Below are 20,190 nucleotides of genomic sequence, written 5' to 3'. Positions count from 1 at the left end.
TATGCAAAGAAATTTGTGTTTGCACAGGGGCGGATCCAATATTTCTTGAAGGGGATCACACAGTAACAGGCCAATTGAAAAGTCCCCAGTCTACCATAGTAAAACACATTTTTTTGGCAAAATTCGATTTTATTATTCAACATAGTTGCCTTCGAGGGCGATACAGCGATTATAGCGATCTTCCAACTTTTCGAAACCATTTTTGTGGTACGATTTCTTTCGTTTCACAATATGCCTCAGTTTCGGCGATTCTTTCTTCATTGGCACTAAATTTCTTTCCAGCCAGCATTCTTTCGAGGTCTTAGAGCAGGAAAAAGTTGATGGGGACCAGAATTGGGGAATACGGTGGCTGCAGAAGCAATTCGAAGCCCAATTCTTGCAATTTTGCCATTATTCTCATTGATTTGTGACACGGCGCATTGTCTTGATGAAACAGCTAAAAGTCATATGGATTTAAAAGTAGCACCGCCAACTGTGCATCAGACCGGGGTTTTTTCAATTGGCCTGATACCTAATTCAGGGGGGGAGTGTTTGTTAGACGCAGGGTGCGCCCCTGTGTACATGGCAATGGGGTGGTGAATGAAAAACTTCCGCACTATGTTTTATTTTATTACATATTCACCCAATGAACACATTGTCGAATTAAGGACAATCAGATAATGACAATCAACATATTGAAATACAATCTCTGAAATAAGAACCACAATGAGGAAAAACCCAAACATGGTTCTTGTGCAATTGAGACAAAGATTAAAACAACAACAATGCAATGGAGTTCTTTATACTACCATTATATTCATTCAGAACAAAGCTCTACCTTATTTGATTGGCGTCCACTCAGTATGACGATTTATGTTGAATATTATATTTATAGTTTTGTTATAGATGAAGGCATTTCATTCAATAGAAATAATGCATCTATAATCGTTTGTGCTTTGTTCATCCTGATATGTAAAAAGAATTTTAAAATTGTTGGCACTTTTCATTTCAAGTATCAACATTGCTGTGGTGTTTTTCATTTTATCAAATTAGATATTGGACTGGTTTTTGGTTCATTTTTTCATTAACAATTGTCGAAACATAAGTTCAAAATTCAATATCATCGATTAAAATCGTTATTTAAATTAGGCTCTGCAAAAAATTTCAACAATTTTAGATTCATAGTGAAAATATAATGATAGAAAACGCCATTTTTGAGGCACCAAAAAATGAACTAGGTGATTTTCAATGACGTTATCTGATAGCAACTAATTAAGTGAAATATATAATATATAGATAAATATAAATAGAATTCAATTTATCAAGGTACCTTTAAGGCTAGTTGAGATCACTAGTGCTCTATATCTATGCGCTATTAGCGCAGTCACAGCTTGCTTTAGCTGACTCAAACGTGAACACTCCGAGGAGGTCACAAATAGGAAAATCGCCCAAATATTTGCTTAGTTAATTCTTGATTAGAGATCGACCAATTATTTTTCAGGAAAAGGTGTTATTTTGAAATCGCTGGCCTCCAATATGCCCTATTTTGTATAGAAGCAATAAAATCTCTAATCGTGTAGTTATAAGTTAGAAATTATAATGAGGAGGTCGAAACAACTAAATTTATTATTTCAGGGTAGACCACAGCATAATTTCAGTAAGTATAAAGATTGTATATATGAAACAGGCTTCGAATTTTGATTACTCACACATCACAGAAATACAAAATGCCCCATTTTGAATGGATCTACATTTTAATTATTCAACAATTATTAATACTTATTGAGTTGTTCAGGAATTTCTCTCGAAATGTTGAACTGAAATGGGACATTCATATGAACATATATAGGTAAATAGGTACTTATATATGTGTGCATGCGCGAAGTTTTTTTGACCATGTCAATATGAGCAAGTTCTTTTACGATCTAAACTTCTAAGATCTAACAACATTTAGTGCTCTATATTTTAAACCAACAATATAAATTTTAAAGACATCGATTTATCTAAAACTACGATATGAGGGGCGAATTGATCTGAATTGAAGATACATTCATATATATATATTCGGACATACAAAAAAAAACAGTTGTACAGAATTACCTAAAGGTTCATACACAATTGAGGATATATCCCTAGTAACAAATAAAAACAACAACATGGATAAAAACGACAAAAAACGATTTAGAAGTACTAGTAGAAGCCTCCTGTTTTATAATGGGGTTTTCACAACTTGTGTGTTCTCTTTCTTGGAGTTTATACACAATTTTTTTGACAAAAGGGCGAGTATAGAAATATATTGGTTATATTTTAATATATCTATATTTTATCTTAAAACACTCTGAATGTCCCCAAAATATGAGTTGTTGACTGAAATTGCCATCAAATAGATTACATTCACTGCAAATCCTTCTTAAAAATTCCTTAGGGAAGGAATAGTTATAGTCAAAGAGAATAAATATTAATGATCTAAATTTTTCGTAGTATGATCGTCAGTAAAGTCGATCAATATATAATGATTGGCAATCCGCCCCTGTATATAATAATCTATCACTTCATAATTTGACATATAAATACAGTACTTTATATTAATATTGCTCAGTTAAATTTCTTAGATTTAATAAATTTATAACTATAAATTTACTTCATAATATGTATCTACTTTAAACCGAAATTTTACCTACTTATCGTTTCAATATATTAAATGCGACATTTTAACTGACCAAAAGTGAATGCATATTCAATCGTACTTAATAATTTATATCGAATGATGTATAGCTAATAGCATTGAAACGAATGGATGAAAATTCCTAAGTATCGTGGTAACTACAGTTGAATTTCTAAGACTCTTTGGCACTTAGGATCCTTACAATCCAGCGAAAGTTGAAACTGTATATCCTAATATTGATAATGTCCCAACAGATTTCAGGAAAAAAATCAACAGCTGAAGTTGAATCGGATCGATCAATATCTTTTTTCAATTTTTGAAATGAATATTCGATTTTGGTTTCTTTTTTCGCTGTTACTTTTGTGGGTTTAGATTTCATTAGCCATATTATATGGAGGAACTATAAATTTTAATGAATTGGATAGTAAGGTATTTCTGAATATGTAGGTACCTTAATTGGAGATCATTGACAATTTAACTGAATCCAATTCATCTGTAAATATGAAAACTTTCATATATTTTTTGGCATACTCTGGAAATTTAAAGATTTGGATAATTTTCCATACCTAATATAAAATCTAGAAAAGACATCTATCTATATTAGACCAGTTTCCTCGAATATGAGGCTCAGTCAAGAGTAGTTATTTCGTAAAGATTGATACAGTTTTCGAAATGATCCAATAATTACTTTGAGTATAATTTGATTCTTTTTATTATTTCAGGCTAAACCTAATGGCCCTTAATATATTTTGCTATTCTATACTCACTCTGCGTTCATGTTCTAAAGTGGCAAATACATTTTGATTTATTCCATTTGGCTTTTGCTATGTAACTTGGTTACCGAGTCCATCTACTTTCTAATTCCTTTGAAATATATATATCGCAATCTTACTTGGACCAACAAACTCATATGAGTGGCATTGAGTCAACCAGTAATCAATAACATACAAAAATTAAACAAAAACTGTTCCATAAAATCACTATTCCGTTTAATATTTTACTCTTCAAACTTCTTCGAGAACGTTACTTAGCCACAGGCGAAGTTTTTTTAATGTTTAGCTGAAGTCAGATTGGTGATTTGAAGATCTGTCTTCAATTGATCTGTCACAGATTACGAGTAAATGGTGATTACTTCTTGACCTCCACCTCTCACCATAAGAACTCTTTCTAGTCCTTCGGTAAGTACCTCAAGGAACTCCATGTCTGTAATGATCCGAAAAACATTATATATTAAATATAATTGATATTCAGATCACTTACAGTTCGATTCCCTCTCCAATTTCGTATCTTTAGGTGGGCCAGGCAAGTTCAGAATAACTAGTTGAGCATCATGAGAACGATTTACTATCACTTCGTTCAGCTTGACAGCTGTGTGCATTCTTCGAACATTTCCTTCATCCCTGCAAAAACAAAAATTCATATACAAATCGAAACGGTAGAATATAGTGTAGTGACTCTGTGTTTTCCCAAGAGATGGCCCTATTGGCAGCGCATCTCTCTCTAAATCGGCACCGCTTGGAATATTATTATTATTATTATTTGAACTGGGGTCGTTATGGCTCGGTAAGTCTTCCGGGAACTGTGACCATGTAGATCTTCTGTTCTCTATCCTACTCATTCATGGAAACCCAAGAAGGTCCTCAAAGGCGTTGATCAAACTGACAAGCTCCTTAGGGGCCTTGGTCGTTACCTCTCGGGTATCCAGGACCGGCTTCCTCATATGGAAGGTTCTTAAGCCAGCCAGCCCTGGACACTTGCATACCATGTGTTCAACTGCTTCTGCTACTGATCCACCGAGCCTGCAAATCTCATCTGTTGACTTTCCTATACGGTAAAAATGATGTTTGTACCGACAGTGCCCCGTCAGCAGTCCCACCATCACCCGAAGCTCGGCTCGTGACAGCTTCAAGAGCTTTCTGGCGTAGGTAGGTGAAATCATCACGAATTTCTTGGCCTGGGTAAGTCCAGGACTGTTTGTCCAGTGGGTTATCCGGTTATTCAACTCCCATTGCTGGACCGCTGCATTCTATTGGCCTTTTCCTAGCCCACAGAAAGCCTCAGGTCCAGCAGGTGTTAACGTTGATGCACTTTTTGCAAGTTCACCGGCTTTTTCGTTTCCTTCAACACCACAGTGGCTTGGTACCCATAGTAGAGTCACTTTATTGCCTCTGGCCAGTTGCCTTATGGTGTTACGGAACTCCCAAGTCAACAGAGACCTCTGGCAGTACTATTCCAGGGATCTCATCGTGGTCTGGTTGTCCGTGGTGATGTAGGCATGCGCCCCCTTGAGGTTCATTTTAAGACACTCCTGGAGACCGCTTGGAATATATATACCCTATCGTTCTAAGCCAGAATGGCCATGATCCGCTAAGGAGATTTGGCTAACAAAATTTTAGTACATATCATAATTAGATGCTGAGATATCGAAATTTCATAAATTTTCAATTTTCCAATGGTACCATACTAACGAAAATTTGCACGGATATTAGTTCAACATAACTGAGATCTTCATACCCTGAACCTACTCTGAACATTTTAAGTCTCTAGCCTATCCCAGAGTGATCGTGTACCGACAGACAGAATTTCTTAGATCAAGTGAGCAAAAACAGGTTAAAATCAGAGGAACCTACGGTACACCTTATTTTTTGATAGATACGCCACTGTTGTATTGAATTGCCACAAAAATGATGATACTCACGGTTTCATTTTGGCTGGTTTCTTCTCTTCTTCCAAATCGTATTTCTTTTCCTCGTTGCATTTCTTTTCTGAAGCATCTTCCTTTTCACTGGAATCATCACAATCGTCTGGTTTTTCCTCTCCATTCAGCGGCTGCAAATATTCAGACATTCGCAAGAAATTTAATAGTTTAGGATGTCCCGAAACTGAATTCAGTATTGCCATATACAGGGTGGTCCAACGAAAACTTAACACCTCGATTTTTTCGACTTCATACTGAAAATTAGATAGTTCTCTTGCAATTACGAGGATACGAAAAATGGAAAAGTTGTTCCACATTTTCATTTCGAAGCGAAAAATCAAGGTGTTAAGTTTTCGTTGAACCACCCTATACGATATAACTCTAGGGACATTTGTGAACAATGAAACAAACCTCATTAGTTGGTTCAGCTTCACAATTTTTGTTGTCCTTGGTTTTGTCATCCCCTCCACATCCTGGCTCTTGGAATCTAACCTTGGAAGCTATTTTGGGATCCTGGTGATGATGATCTACTATAGACTGCACCTTCATGTTAAGAAAAAAAAAATGGATGAATAATCGGAACAGTAGGTGAGTTTGAATGATAAAATGGATAATAAATATGAGGATGAAAACGCAGTGACAATTTCGAATGATAGCTGATGAGCGATGATTAGATGATATAACTAGACAAATGCAGAAATAAAGAAAATCGTGCAAAAATTAGGACGTAATTCATCAAGGTACTGCGATCTTTACCAGTGGGACATTTTCTTTAGATGACACTTCGTTGAAATCCGCCAGTGATTGAACCTTGCATTGAAAATAAATTTTTTTTTTTTAGAAATTTCATACAATTCAAACAGAAGTAGTCGGATGGTTTATGGTACAAGATGAGTGCATACTTGCATAAATTATCGACAGAGTTTGGGGCTTTTCAGCCATGGTCTAGTCGATTTTACACCTAGTATTGTAGACAGGCGTAAAACTGAATAGACCACGGCTAGAAAGCCTTCAGCACCATGTAAATTATCTTCTCATTTGTAGACCAAAACCATACGATACTGAAGGTTATTAAAATTTTAACGAATTTTGACGTACCAGTCCCAAGCTTTCTTTTTTATTGAGCTGCAGTTCCCTCAGCATTTGGTTACGTTGTTCCATCATCAAAGTACGTTCGTAAGTGTATGCAGATATATCGCTGTCCATCTACGAAAACAAATTTTAATGAAACAATACCTGATTGATAGGTGAAATTTACCATTTCTACGACTTCCACTTCGGCAGCAATTCTCAAATGGTACAAGAAAGTCTTCAGATCTTTCTTCATTTGAATCGAGTTATCTTCCAGTTGAGCCACAGTGAAGATGCGCATCTTGCAGTTTTTCCAAGTTCGATGTTGTTTCAACAAGAATGGAAGCAACATGAGCAAACCTCCATCGTGAACGATCCACCAGATATCGATGTTTCCGACAACTTTATCTGTTGAATTCGGGAAAAAGTTAATGCCTTTAGGAACTAACAGGGCCATATGGGCAGCAGTGACGTTACGGACTGTCTGCAAGAAAACTTGCCAGGTCCTTTCGTCTTCAGACTGACGCCATCCGTAAGGCCAACCTAAAATAACAGTGTTGGGTTTCATCCCACCAAGACCTGTAGTTTGAACCCTGAAATAACGATCGATGAGTTTTGATGAAGTCCAGTGAAGTTTCGTACTTACAAGTGGGATAAGCCGTCGCTTATATTACGGGCAACCAGAATGTCCACAAAGCCTTTCACTTTCTCTTCGTCCATTGTTTTCCTCAAGCTCTGTTTTGCAGCCATTGCTTCCCCATAAGACCTCGTGTAATCCCCATGAATAACAGATGCACAGACTGTCAAACCCTTACCTAAAATAATTTAAATTCAGAAGTGGATCAAACTAATACTCATTTGGAATTTATACCCGCTTTCAACTGGGAAGCGAACGAAAACAATTTTCTGTATTTCGGCACGTAATCAGAGGTGAGTTTGACTAATATCAAAATTTGTGGACGCCAGTTTTTGGTATGTGGTGGTCCTTCGTCCAAACGAAGCAGAGAGTATCTTGCTGCTGACAGAGCCATTCCTCTGATGCCATCACCCCATTCCTTCTCAGCGCTAGAAGAGTAAGATAGTGTTATCTCAGATTGCAAGGCTATATTTGGGTACCTACCCTCTATATTCGATGTATTTGTATATCATTCCAGCCATACCCATAGCGATAAGTGCATAATACCACGAGGTCATAAACATAATAGCTACACACAAGGATAAACCAATGAATGATAAGGACCAGTGATAGTACTTGAACCTTGGTCGCCAGTTTGGAGTTCGAAGAAGTGTTTGTAGAGCACAGGCGAGGTTTACAAAGCCATAGCACATCAAGAAGAACATTGACAATAAGGGTGCTAGATAATCGACATTGCCGAGTAAAATACCACACTGACAGATAAGCAGGGTTAAAATAAGGGCTCTTGTAGGTTCTCCTCTACTGGATGAAACAGCGAATGGTGTTAGGAATGGTATAATTCCATCTTTCGCAATAGCTTGTAGCAAACGCGGTGCTCCAGTCAATGACTGTAAGCCTGCACCTAAGGTCGATAAGAAGGAACCTATAAGAATTACCCATTGATTTGGCCAAGCCATGTTTGCAACCACAAGTTTACCGCCTATGGATACACCAAACCTGAAATAATTCACCATAAACTCTGCACAATCTAATGGCCTCTATTTAATACTTACTTATCCCTAAGGAGTAGATTATCAACTGTTCCAGCGAACAATAAAACGCAGGATAAATATACGGTTGATGTTGTCAAGATAGCGCAAATAGTTCCGATTGGAATTGACTTTTGGGCATCTGCTAAATCACCAGATCGGTTTGAGCCTGCCATGATACCAGTGACAGAAGGGAAGAAGATACCGATAAGCAAGGTGAAGGATGTTGTTATATCGGCATAGACCTGGTTGTAGGTAGGGCCTTCCATTTGTTCAATATCTTCTGGATTTTTCGTTTGAGCGATATATTGTCCCACTTCCAAGAAACTATTATAGATGTTATCTAAAATTGAATGATTGTTATAGCACGAGATTATAATATCCGAAATAACTATAGCTTACCGAAGAAAACTCCGGATGACAACCCTTTGATACCACGAACAATATTGGTGTCGTGATCACGGAAATAAGGATCACAAGAAATTAAGCTATCATTGGTACAATACTTCTTCCTCAGAAAACCTGTTACGTTTTTATGACAATCGTTTATATTTTCTAGTTGTAAAAGACGTTTTCCAAGAACGCACATGCTGAAAAGTTCTCGTTAAATTAACAATGAATATAACAATTCACGCATTTCTTACAATAAATTATCGTTTCCATTAATGTTGTAAAAGATTCCAATATACACAGCCAGAATTGAAAAGATGACACAAGCCAACGCTATTGTTGCGAATTTGTTGACGAATTTCACTCCGATGAACACAATAATGCCCATCACCACCAACAAACCTGTTCCATAAACTCTGAAGTTGTTATACATCGCACTAGGGTCTTTATTGACATCACCGAATATGGACAAGCCAGGAGCCATATACGTCTGAAAAAGGATGACATTTCACGAATTGGTGCATATAACGTATGTCTCAAAGGTTTTGGTACAAATAAAATTAACAAATTTTGTAATGCAGTTGTGAAAGTAACTTTGGAAGCCCACAGCATCGTCTCTAATGTGTCCTAAGTAAGCCAGGAAATTACACCAAGCACCTAACTAAAACTTTACCAGTTGAAAATTGTTCCAAAACTTTTGAGACGTAGATACGTTATGACGAAATCCAGAAGAAGTCGAAAAATCCCTCATAGTGTGCAAAATAAGTGAAATGCTCACTTACCAGAATAATTTCAACAGCACCAACGATGTACATTGCTGCAGCAAGCGTTGTACCGGTGTAAAACAACATACCAACTGCACCTCCAAACTCTGGACCAAGGGACCTAGATATCATGAAGTAACTGCCACCACCAGGTACAACACCATTTGTAGCAATAGCAGACATCGAGATAGCTGTCAGCATGGTTACACAGCAGCAGCATAGGACAATCAAAAACCCATGCAGCGCACCAGCTGTACCAACGACCCAGGTCAGTCGAATGAATAGAATTACTCCGAAGATGTTTTGGATACACGGTAGATAAACTCCTATCAAGGTACCCATACGGGCACCACCTGGAGCTGGTCTGGCATCTGGGTCATTAGATGCTGGTGGAATGGTGTTCGAATAGTTGGCCAAGGAGCTGATGAGTGTTGAGATCCGTGGTCGATCTTCCATTTCTTCCGAGTAAAGGTACAGGTTGGTCTCATAACCTGAAACCTTCTCGGACACCAGGTTTTGATCTTCGGCTCCATCTCCTGCAAAAAACAGTGGTTCTAGCAAAACTTGGAAGAAGAATAAACGTTTGGTTTGATTTTAAAGATTCACCACAGCTGACTTTCATATCTCAAATGCTCCTGAACTGTTTAGCCTTTTGAATGATTTGTAAATTACATCGTCTAAGTGATGATCTTGGTGGGCAACTGATATTGAGCATTTTGCAGAATTATCACATGACTTTCCCAAGAGTTGTAGGAATTTGTTGAAGCATCGCCTGGCGTCAATTAACAGTGCCTTGGGTCTTGAGAACAGTCAGTTCCTGGACAACCATGATACTTTGAAGTTGCATTTTGAGGGCAGTATTCAAAATCTGTTTCCGTGTACAACGAAATTAATACTGCCTTCACTCTAGCGATGTTTCTCCCTTCTCTTCCTAATTAATAGGTTGAATAAGTTGCTACATGCTTTTTCCATAGACCCGAAAGCTAGTAGAGCAAAAATGTTGAGGTAGATTTTGGTTGTTACTCAGCACATGCCTATACAGCGATGCAAGGTTCTGGGGATTTCTCCGAGGATTTCTCCCCAGAACTAGGGAAAGCATTAAGTATTTTGTGTTAGCCTTAATTTTGGTTAACAGTCGGCTGTGTTCTTTACATACAGCGACAAATAAGTCGATGATTGACTGATGATTGTGTGCGTTCGACCTAAACTGTACGACAATAACATTTTCTGAAATGTGGTAGCTAGCCGTAGCACACCCTGTAAATTCGATGAGGTTAGAAAGGAATGAAAACTGTTGGACTAAACAAGAAAGATTTCTTGATAAGATATCTTAGTCATAAATAAGAATTCAGGACTTGGCTTGATATTAAAGCTTCTTGACTCAAGCTCAAGCTCCAGTAGCTGAAGCTTGAGTTGAAATCAACTCAAGTTCAAGTCGAGTAGTAGTTTTTCAATGTTAAGTCAAGTACTTAATAAATAAATACTAGACTTGACATTGAAAAAGTACTATTTGACTAAAACTTGAGTTGATTTCAAGTCAAGCACAAGCTCCTTGAGCTTGAGCCAAGTAGCTTGAAATCAACTTAAGTTCAAGTCAAGTAGTAGTTTTTCAAGTCAAGTCAAGAATTTAGTTCTCAAGTACTTGACTAAACATTGAAAAACTACTACTTGACTTGAATTTGAGTTGATTTCAAGTCAAGCTCGAGCTTCTGGAGCTTGAGCTTGAGTCAAGTAGTTTGAATATCAAGCCAAGCCCTGAATCATTGTTTATGACTAAGATTATCAACAAATCCTTCTTGTTTAGTTCAACAGTATTCATTCCTTTCTAACCTCATCGATTTTACAGGGTGTGCCACCGCACAAGTCAAGTAGCTGGAATATCAAGTCAAGCCGTGAATCCCTAATTCTAATAATATTCTTCAATTCTCAACTATAAAATTTGGATGTGTACCACATATTGATTCAGCTTATTCCACAAGACCCTGTTCATTGTAATGGCTTATTTACAACGACCTCATTTGACGAGCCATTCCACAAAACTAATCCATTACCGGCTTTATGTACATAAAATAATGGACTTCTTCCAGTGATTTTCATACGTGACTCTGAAGAAAACAACAAGAAGAAAATATCGATATGCAGTTTCCCGAAAGAAGAGTTCGAAAATATGCTATACATATATTTTTCTCTAACTGCTGTAACACTGGAGATGGAATTTGAACCACACCGTACAATGATATGTCTAAATACCTATAAAAGGATTCTAACTTATAATTATAGAAATAATGAGAATTAAAATTTTCACAATTGTTGTTTGTTCTGAGAATAATGAAAATTGAAATTAAGCGATAAATTCGATTCCATCAATAGAATACTTTATGTTTTATTTTATTCCCCATGAGGCCTGTACCGCAGTTTTCCAAGCGTAACACATTTAATTCATTTGGGAATATAAAGTAATGAGTCAACTAGATATACAATTCAAATACGCACTTACAAGTTTGTACGCGTACATGTCCAGGGAATTTGAAAAATTAAATTTTATTTTTAGACAGACGAAGAGCAATCATAATATAACAGCACTCACCAACTCACTTCATTTACAAAACATATCAACTCTGTCTTTTCATGTGGAACGTTTAGGGAAACAACATATTGAGTGGAATCGATAAAACAACACTATATTTACCAGAAAAATATACTCACGTTTTAGCAATGGCATCGATATTACATTGAGAGATGAATTTTACCATTCATCCAGAAAAAAATGCAGTTTCATTTAATACGAAAAATTGTTACATGTTTGCTGTTGTTTTGAAAACGTAATACATATATGTAAAGGGTTTCGTACTGAATGATTATGAAATATGCGAGATGAAGCCATATAATGTCAACAGTGGCGTATGAGAATTTTCCATCAGTCCTTTTTAATTATTAAATTAACTGTTCAAATAAAAAAAAATGTGTCTTAATGAATAAATCATGTTCTTTTTTTAATTTCGAATTGTATTACCGCTATTGGAAAACTTTCCTGAGAAAAGCGATATTTGCTTAAAATTTCATTACTTGCTGATACCTTTTTGGGCTTATTCAAATCGTTTCATCGTCTTTTGACATATGACTAAGAAGAGGAATTAGCCAGCTTATGTTTGGACTGTTCAGCTGTGGAAATCTAAGAGGATTAAGAGTGTATTAAACTATTCTACTTCTTGGGAACACGACAGTTCAGACATCAAAAGGGTATAAAGTTTATCAAATCCGTCTGCAGAAGGTCTTATTTCCATCAGACTATACTATAAAGCCACATAATGTGTCACCACAAGATTAAATTGGTTGCGTTGATTATGTAGAGCAGGCATTAGAGTATTAAATCCTCTCGACTTGTAATTTTCATCCAGATATATGAAATAAGAAGGATGGAATTTTACCCAAATGGCAGCTATTATTTTGTCTTTTGCGTTAGGTCTGGGAAATTGCTAACGAGAAAATATATCACGGAATCTTTTTAGAGAAATGAGAAAATATAATCATGAAAACTTCGAGTCGAACTCTGGAATGAAGAAGATGTGAAGATACCACAAAAATATCGACTGAGCATTCGTTGGAGACTACACTAGGTACTATATATGTTAGGATGGTCCGATTTAGGTAATATCATTATGCCTATCTCATAGGAGCTTGTCCCTATTGGCAAAAAAATCACAATTCACAAGCCTCTATTGAAATGAATCGACGAAACCAAAATTGCGCGTGATTGGCTGTTACAGTATAAGGACCATAAACACTACATATTTTCATTTGCTAGTGTCCATCTTTGACGCTCGCTCAAACTAATCTGAGTCACCTATTCACAAAACTGTCAGAAAAGTTTTTGAAGTACGAAATCTCATCTTTCTAACGCCATCTAGTGAAACTCAATCGGAGATACAGATAACTGAAGTCATATATTTATGAGAGTAAAATGTGCAAAGAGCTTAAATTCACAATACCTTACAGTTTTATCAGTAGTGTTTATATAGAGCACAAATAAAATAGGTCCCAGCACTATCCCCTGTGTCACTCCATATTTCGTCTTCTCACTGACCTATGTATGATCATATTTTGTCACTTGTTGCCGAACAATTAAATAATTTTTGAACCATTTCACTATTACTGATTCAAAAGGTTTTTTTTTATTTTCAACAAGAAAAGCTTTCTATTTCTACTAATTTTTAAGCATTTTTTCAGTTTGAAACCATACCTTGTGGAGCAGTTTCGCATTAGTTTTTACTTTCAAATCCAGTTTCATGTTCAGTCAAAATTATGTTTTTTTCCATTCCTCATTAATGATTTTAGGATTCAGAATTCCCTGTCAGTTTGAAAATTTAATTCAACGAATGTCTGACGATACAAGTTTCTAGAAGATTTTCAAATCAAACGTACATTCACGAGTACAAACTTCAATTATGAATTTCCAGAAACTTTTCTTTTTTAATTGTTCATGTTCACATTTGGAAAACTCTCTTTAATCTTCCGATATCGGAAATCCTGACACAAAAGAAAATAATTCAACCATAGGGAAGAATTCACGATTAAAAACGTTGCGATATCCTCTTGATAAAAAAAGGATAGACCAATCAACGTAGCCTCTAATGTGCTGAATTGGCACATATCGATTTTCAGACCTATCGAATCAAGTATCAAGTACTTTTCATTGTATGACCTCCAGCTTCCTAAAGGAACAAGAACACTTCCATTAAAATCCACCAGCACTGATGGAGATTATTTCTTTTTGGTTATCTTTTTTCTATCGGCGATGAAATTTTTTTTATCGACGGAAATATTTATTTCTTTTTGTTCCTTGAATGATTCTTATGATTTTTTTGATCGGAGCTGAAATGCTTGAGCGATGAGGCATGTTGGAAAATGGAGAAAAAAATACCTTTTGAGTAAAAGTTCTCTTCTGAATTTCAAAAATAGCTCGCAATTAGGGATTCATCAAGCCAAGTAGCTTGACATTTTAACCAACTACTCGACTTGAAAATCAAGCTCGTGAAAAATTACAGACTTGAGCTTGACTTGACTTGATTTTAGATATTTATTGCTTGACTTGATATCAAGCTACTTGATATTGCTTGAGCTTGATATGCACGCGTCGCACGGCATATATTTCTGCAATCTCTTGCGCGCTTAGACTAAATAAGGGGATTCCTCGAGCGCCGAGAGACTGAAGCATTCGCCAGTGTGACTTTATCAGTAGTTTTCTCACATTTTCATGAAATATATTGGTAGATTTTGTTGGTTTCAGGAATATCTTTCAAAACTTGGCCAAAATGGCCAAGGATTTTTCATCAACGCCAGCATCTCCAGCTTCTGTTAAAAGACAATTTTCCAGAGCTGCTCTTACAGTTACAAACACCCGCAATAGGTTAGGCGACAAATCTATAAGATGCCTCATGTGTCTTAGATCCTAGATGGAAAATTATGAAATCAAACGAAGACTGGAGGTTTCTCAATATTAAAAAACTTTATTTTCTGATTATTTTTTATTTTGTTATGATTTATAGTGATTTCATTTATGTTTCTATTTCAAAATAGTTGATATTATCGGTTTTTTATGCAATAAGTTTAATAAATAAAAGTGTTTTTTGCAAGGTTCCTTCTCATTTCATCATTATTTTCATTGATGTGACACTACACAATAAAACTGCTAAAAATCAAGTAGTTTGATATGATTCAAGTACTTGATAAATAAAAACTTAACTTGAGATTGACTTGAAATCAAGTCAAGTAGCTTGAAACTCAAGCCAAGCCGTGAATCCCTTCTCGCAATGTAAGAGGCAAACAAATCTCATCAAACTCTCAAAATTGGAAAAGAGGAAATTCCAGATACCTATGTTTATTTATAGCACATTGAATAACAGGGTTATTTGATAATTTCCGAACCATTCAGCAACCAATAGTATATTTAGAATATGATCGAGTAAATATACCTATTTCCATGTTCTATATTTGGAGAAATATTATTTTTGAATACCGTCCTATGATTTAGCAATTTCCATATCTGCATGGAGGAACGATAACTCTAAGAAAATGAGAAATTGATTGTGGAACAATATTTACGTCATTCCAGTGAAAAGGAAATATGAAGCACAGCATGTTACGAATTTCATCAACAAAAGCTCTTATCGAAATGGGTTCAGTTCTGCTCAACCCTATTGGCCTATTTATATAGAACATCGGATTGACTCGGTCTTTGCTTGATGGCAATTCATTTTAAATCGAAATTAAATGAGAGTTATTCCATTTCCACATTTTGATTATATAAATTTCAATTGTTTCGCTGCACAGAAGCTTCTAGGGGATTCTACATTTTCAAGGAATGAAGTTATTTATTCCGCAGCAAGATATAATTTTCCAATTTTATTATGTGTATTTATTTGTGGAGATTCAAGGGATATTAAATTATAACTTTTATTATTAATTCTGCTCAAGCCCTCTGATGGTGTGATAAGCTTGAAATTTTGCACGCAGTATGAAAATGCAATTTCATATTGACTCTCGAAATTTCAACTTCTTCTGTACCGTGGTCACGAAAATATTGGGAAATTTTTTTCGATATTCTTCTTGAATCTCTTTTTGTTGTGTATTAAAAGAGTGTTTCAGTTTTAATGAATATTAACAAGAATTCACATCAAGCAATGACTTAAACGTTTGTGAAAATGATGAATTTCTTGAAATCTAATATACAGGGTGTTTCACCATTGACGCGAGGCTCTATTACGGTTAAGCTCTGAAATTTTTTTTTTAACACAGTATGATTAGGATGCATTAGAGCTAGAGATTAGGATGCACCAGAGCTATATTCTCAAATTGTTCGGAAATACAGGGTGTACCAAAATAGTGTAAATGACCGAACATATTTTTTTTCCTATGGAACACCCTGTTTTTATTGAATTTTCAGATTACATGGAATAAATAAAACCTAAGTTTATTTGAAGATTTATATGCTTGAAAGTTACCATTTTTGAGATTTTTTGACTGAGTCATCAATGAATTGTCCCATTCTGAACAGCCAATAGAATTACAATTATCGAAAAAACAATACTTATTATCTATTCTTCTAGGATTCACTCTCAAAATCTCATTCAAATAAATTTATTAATATCGAAATCATTAGAGATTTTTCCGAAGACCCTTCAATTTATGAAAAATCGAAATATTTGGAAAACGGTGTTCCAAAAGAGAAATATGTTCGGTCATTTACACTTTTTTGATACACCCTGTGTATTTCCAATTTCATTTCATTTCATTTCCATTTCAGAATGTAGCTCTAATGGAGCCTGGTGATACTGTGTCGAAAAAAGTTCGCAAATTTCAGAGCTTTATCGTAATAGAGCCTCGCGTCAATAGTGGAACAACCTGTATAATTTTCTGAATACAACTTTGAGATTATTAAAAAATATTGAGAATCGAATCAATTAATTGTAATTCTAGGAAAATTGAGAATTGAACTGAAAAGCTAGAATGAATATTAACGAAAACCGGAATGACTGATTATCAAAGGATTCAATTTAAATAGGAAAAATTGGTTCTGAATTGAATTTAACGAACTCGAATTTCAACAGGTGCCCTGTCAAAAATACGGATTGATTATTGCTGGAATATGTACGTAATCTACATTTCATTGTAACTGCCTGCAACGTTTAGGAGAAAAGCGGGATAAATACGAGTTTGGTATTCATTGAGCATACTTGCATATATTGTGTACCTTTGTGAAAACGATCCAAGTTTTCGAAGCGAAATTCAATTTATACGTGCTTAGAATTTGTACGAGTTATTTAATTCACTCGAATGTTTTTATCGAATTTTTTCAGAAAAACTTTTGAAATGGATAAACTCCTAGTAGAGGGTATTTCAATAAAATGTTTCATTTTGAATAGCCTGGGAAGCTGTCATCTTTTGGCATTTGACAAGTCAACACTACACGATCACTAAAAATTGAACGATACACGCTTCAATAACACATTGATATTGTTAAAATTTACTACAAAAATGGTGAAAATTTTTTCCATCTGTTTCATTATTGCCGGCCCAAAAGTTTTTGCAAACTGTGAAATTTTCACCATTTTGTAGTAAATTTTAACAATCTCAATGCGTTATTGAAGCATGCATCGTTCAATTTTTAGTGATCGTGTAGTGTTGACTTGTCAAATGCCAAAATATGACAGCTTCCCAGGCTATTCAAAATGAAACATCTTATTGAAATAACCTCTACTAGGAGGTAATCCATTTTAAAAGTTTTTCTGAAAAAATTCGATAGAAACATTCGAGTGAATTAAATAACTCGTACAAATTCTAAGCACGTATAAATTGAATTTCGCTTCGAAAACTTGGATCGTTTTCACAAAGGTACACAATATATGCAAGTATGCTCAATGAATACCAAACTCGTATTTATCCCGCTTTTCTCCTAAACGTTGCAGGCAGTTACAATGAAATGTAGATTACGTACATATTCCAGCAATAATCAATTCGTATTTTTGACAGGGCACCTGTTGAAATTCGAGTTCGTTAAATTCAATTCAGTTCCAATTTTTCCTTTTTAAATTGAATCCTTTGATAATCAGTCATTCCGTTTTTCGTTAATATTCATTCTAGCTTTTCAGTTCAATTCTCAATTTTCCTAGAATTACATTTGATTGATTCGATTTTCAATATTTCCCAATAATCTCAATGTTGTATTCCGAAAATTATACAGGGTGTTCCACCATTGACGCGAAGCACTATTACAGTTGAGTTCTAAAATTTTCGAGAAATCTGAAATAGATGAAATAGATTTAATAGAAATGTGTGAAAACTACTTATTAAGTCTCACTGGCGAATGCTTCAGTCTCTCGACGCTCGAGGAATCCCCTTATTTAGTCTAAGCGCGCACGAGATTGCAGAAATATATGCCGTGCGACGCGTGCATATCAAGCTCAAATAATGTCAAGTAGCTTAATATCAAGTCAAGTAATGAATATCTAAAATCAAGTCAAGTCAAGCTCAAAATGTGATTTTTCACGAACTTGATTTTCAAGTCAAATAGTTGGTTAAAATGTCCAATGTACCAATTGGAATCAACATGTGATACATTTTTGGTATCAGCTCAGCTAGAGTAATCGGAAAATTGAGACAAAATGGGGGTGTTCCATTAAAAAAAAATGACGGTGACGTCATTACTGGGAAGTAATTCACCCTGTATATTAGATTATTATATTAAAATACGGTATATTAAAATAAAAATCGACGTGTTTCAGGATTATTTCTTAAAATGGTCTGTTTAGCTAAAAATGAATTTGTTCCATACTTTACGGACACAGTGTATACACTAGTAAGTTGTATCTTTAAATATGGAAGACAATTTATGTTTGGTTGTACCATATAGTTACTCGTTAATATGAATAAACAATTATTAACAAGGTTGAAATATTATATTTGTATGTTTAAAGTTTCAACCGCCCCTGGTATGGAGATAAGTCGAGAAAATTCCGTGTTTTTTTTCCGATTTATTTTTACAGAAATTCTAAAACATCGTTCACTAAAATGACACTCTTTGACGAATCTGTCATTGGAGATTTCTGAGGAATATTGAGCTCTCCTGTGAAAATGTTTACAATTCACGAAATATACCTACAAGCTAATATAGATTAGGAACAGAAGAACCCAATGACCTATATATCGTTGGTGCTTCGATATGTGCGTTAATTCAAATAGCACTGACATTCTGATCTCCACTCCGACATGTAATTCCAGTGAAACGATGTAATTTTCGTGATTTGCGGAAACCAGAATTGCCAATATCCGTAGCGATTTGTCTTTGATGTGGGTTATTCCCCCCTGATTCCTCTGACCACAGTTATTGCAAGGTAAAAAACTGAATCCCGGACATTCAGACGAAAACAAATTAAGTTAGTACCTAGAGGATTTCGAATTCCAGGAGTAGGAGATTCGAGAATATGTTATCAAGTGTCGAATTCTGTGAATTGGAAATTGGATCTGATTGAAGTTTTCTCTTTACCGAATGATATTAGTAAATAATGACATTTCGAGTTAATCAAGTGGAGGATGCATCGAAAAAAAATTTCTGTAGACATATTCGAATTTGCTTTCGAAATAGATTTCAACCTCGGCAATCACTTCTAACGGGTGTTTTTTTTCGAGGTATATAACTTTAAGTTGGCATTACTGTTCAAGATGGCGACCGATTCAACAGCTGTCAAGTGATTTATTCTCAGTTTGGTTTGGCAATTTATCATGAATAGACTCACGCCTAAACAACGCTTGCAAATAGTGCAATTTTATTTCGAAAATAATGGTTCTGTGTGGAATACGTATCGCACACTACGTCCATTTTATTTTGATTAGCGATGAAGCGCACAAACAAAACTGCCGCATTTGGAGTGAAGCTAATCCTCAAGTGTATGTCGAAACACCGTAACTTACAAAAAAACTGACTGTTTGGTGCGCTTTATGGGCTGGTGGAATCATTGGTCCGTACTTCTTCAAAAACGATGATGGCCAGAACGTTACAGTCAATGGTGATCGGTATAGATCACCACCGGTATGATTACTAACTTTTTCATTCCTGAATTGAACAACCATGATGTCCAGAAGCTGTGGTTCTAACAAGACGGCGCAACATGTCACACAGCTCGTACCACAATCGATTTATTGAAAGACACGTTTGGTGACCGCCTAATTTCACGTTTTGGACCTGTGAATTGGCCTCCAAGATCTTGTGATTTAAAACCGCTAGACTACTTTCTGTGGGGCTATGTGAAGTCATTGGTCTATGCGGATAAGCCACAAACCCTTGACCATTTGGAAGACAACATTCGCCGTGTTATTGCCGATATACGGCCACAAATGTTGAAAAAAGTAATCGAAAATTGGACGTCCAGATTGGACTACATCCGAGCCAGCCGTGGCGGTCA

The 20,190-nt window shown here is 35.6% G+C and overlaps 1 protein-coding gene across 9 annotated transcripts in view; it reads right to left on the bottom strand.

Moving 5' to 3' along the window:
• Positions 1-593: 593 nt before the first annotated feature.
• LOC123685719 (solute carrier family 12 member 6) overlaps positions 594-20,190 on the bottom strand; it is a 58,491-nt gene continuing 38,894 nt past the window's right edge. For 3 of the 9 annotated variants that reach the window (XM_045625542.1, XM_045625550.1, XM_045625543.1), the window contains exons 2-15: positions 9,251-9,768; positions 8,723-8,958; positions 8,481-8,668; positions 8,103-8,421; positions 7,534-8,046; positions 7,285-7,478; positions 7,060-7,228; positions 6,601-7,006; positions 6,441-6,548; positions 6,099-6,152; positions 5,754-5,885; positions 5,343-5,473; positions 3,905-4,044; positions 594-3,847 (exon numbers count right to left, since the gene is read on the bottom strand). In XM_045625542.1, the coding sequence (XP_045481498.1) occupies positions 3,756-3,847; positions 3,905-4,044; positions 5,343-5,473; positions 5,754-5,885; positions 6,099-6,152; positions 6,441-6,548; positions 6,601-7,006; positions 7,060-7,228; positions 7,285-7,478; positions 7,534-8,046; positions 8,103-8,421; positions 8,481-8,668; positions 8,723-8,958; positions 9,251-9,768 (3,200 nt within the window). In that variant the 3' untranslated portion in view covers positions 594-3,755. Of the gene's footprint in view, positions 3,848-3,904; positions 4,045-5,342; positions 5,474-5,753; positions 5,886-6,098; positions 6,153-6,440; positions 6,549-6,600; positions 7,007-7,059; positions 7,229-7,284; positions 7,479-7,533; positions 8,047-8,102; positions 8,422-8,480; positions 8,669-8,722; positions 8,959-9,250; positions 9,769-11,725; positions 11,860-11,938; positions 12,093-20,190 lie in introns of those variants that run through there. The other 6 variants (XM_045625544.1, XM_045625545.1, XM_045625547.1 and 3 more) reach the window with 5 other exon arrangements.

Source organism: Harmonia axyridis, chromosome X (assembly GCF_914767665.1).
Source record: "Harmonia axyridis chromosome X, icHarAxyr1.1, whole genome shotgun sequence".
NCBI classification, from domain to species: Eukaryota; Metazoa; Arthropoda; class Insecta; order Coleoptera; family Coccinellidae; genus Harmonia; species Harmonia axyridis.
Note: the sequence above shows the minus strand (reverse complement) of the source record. Positions and strands in the feature narration are given on the sequence as shown.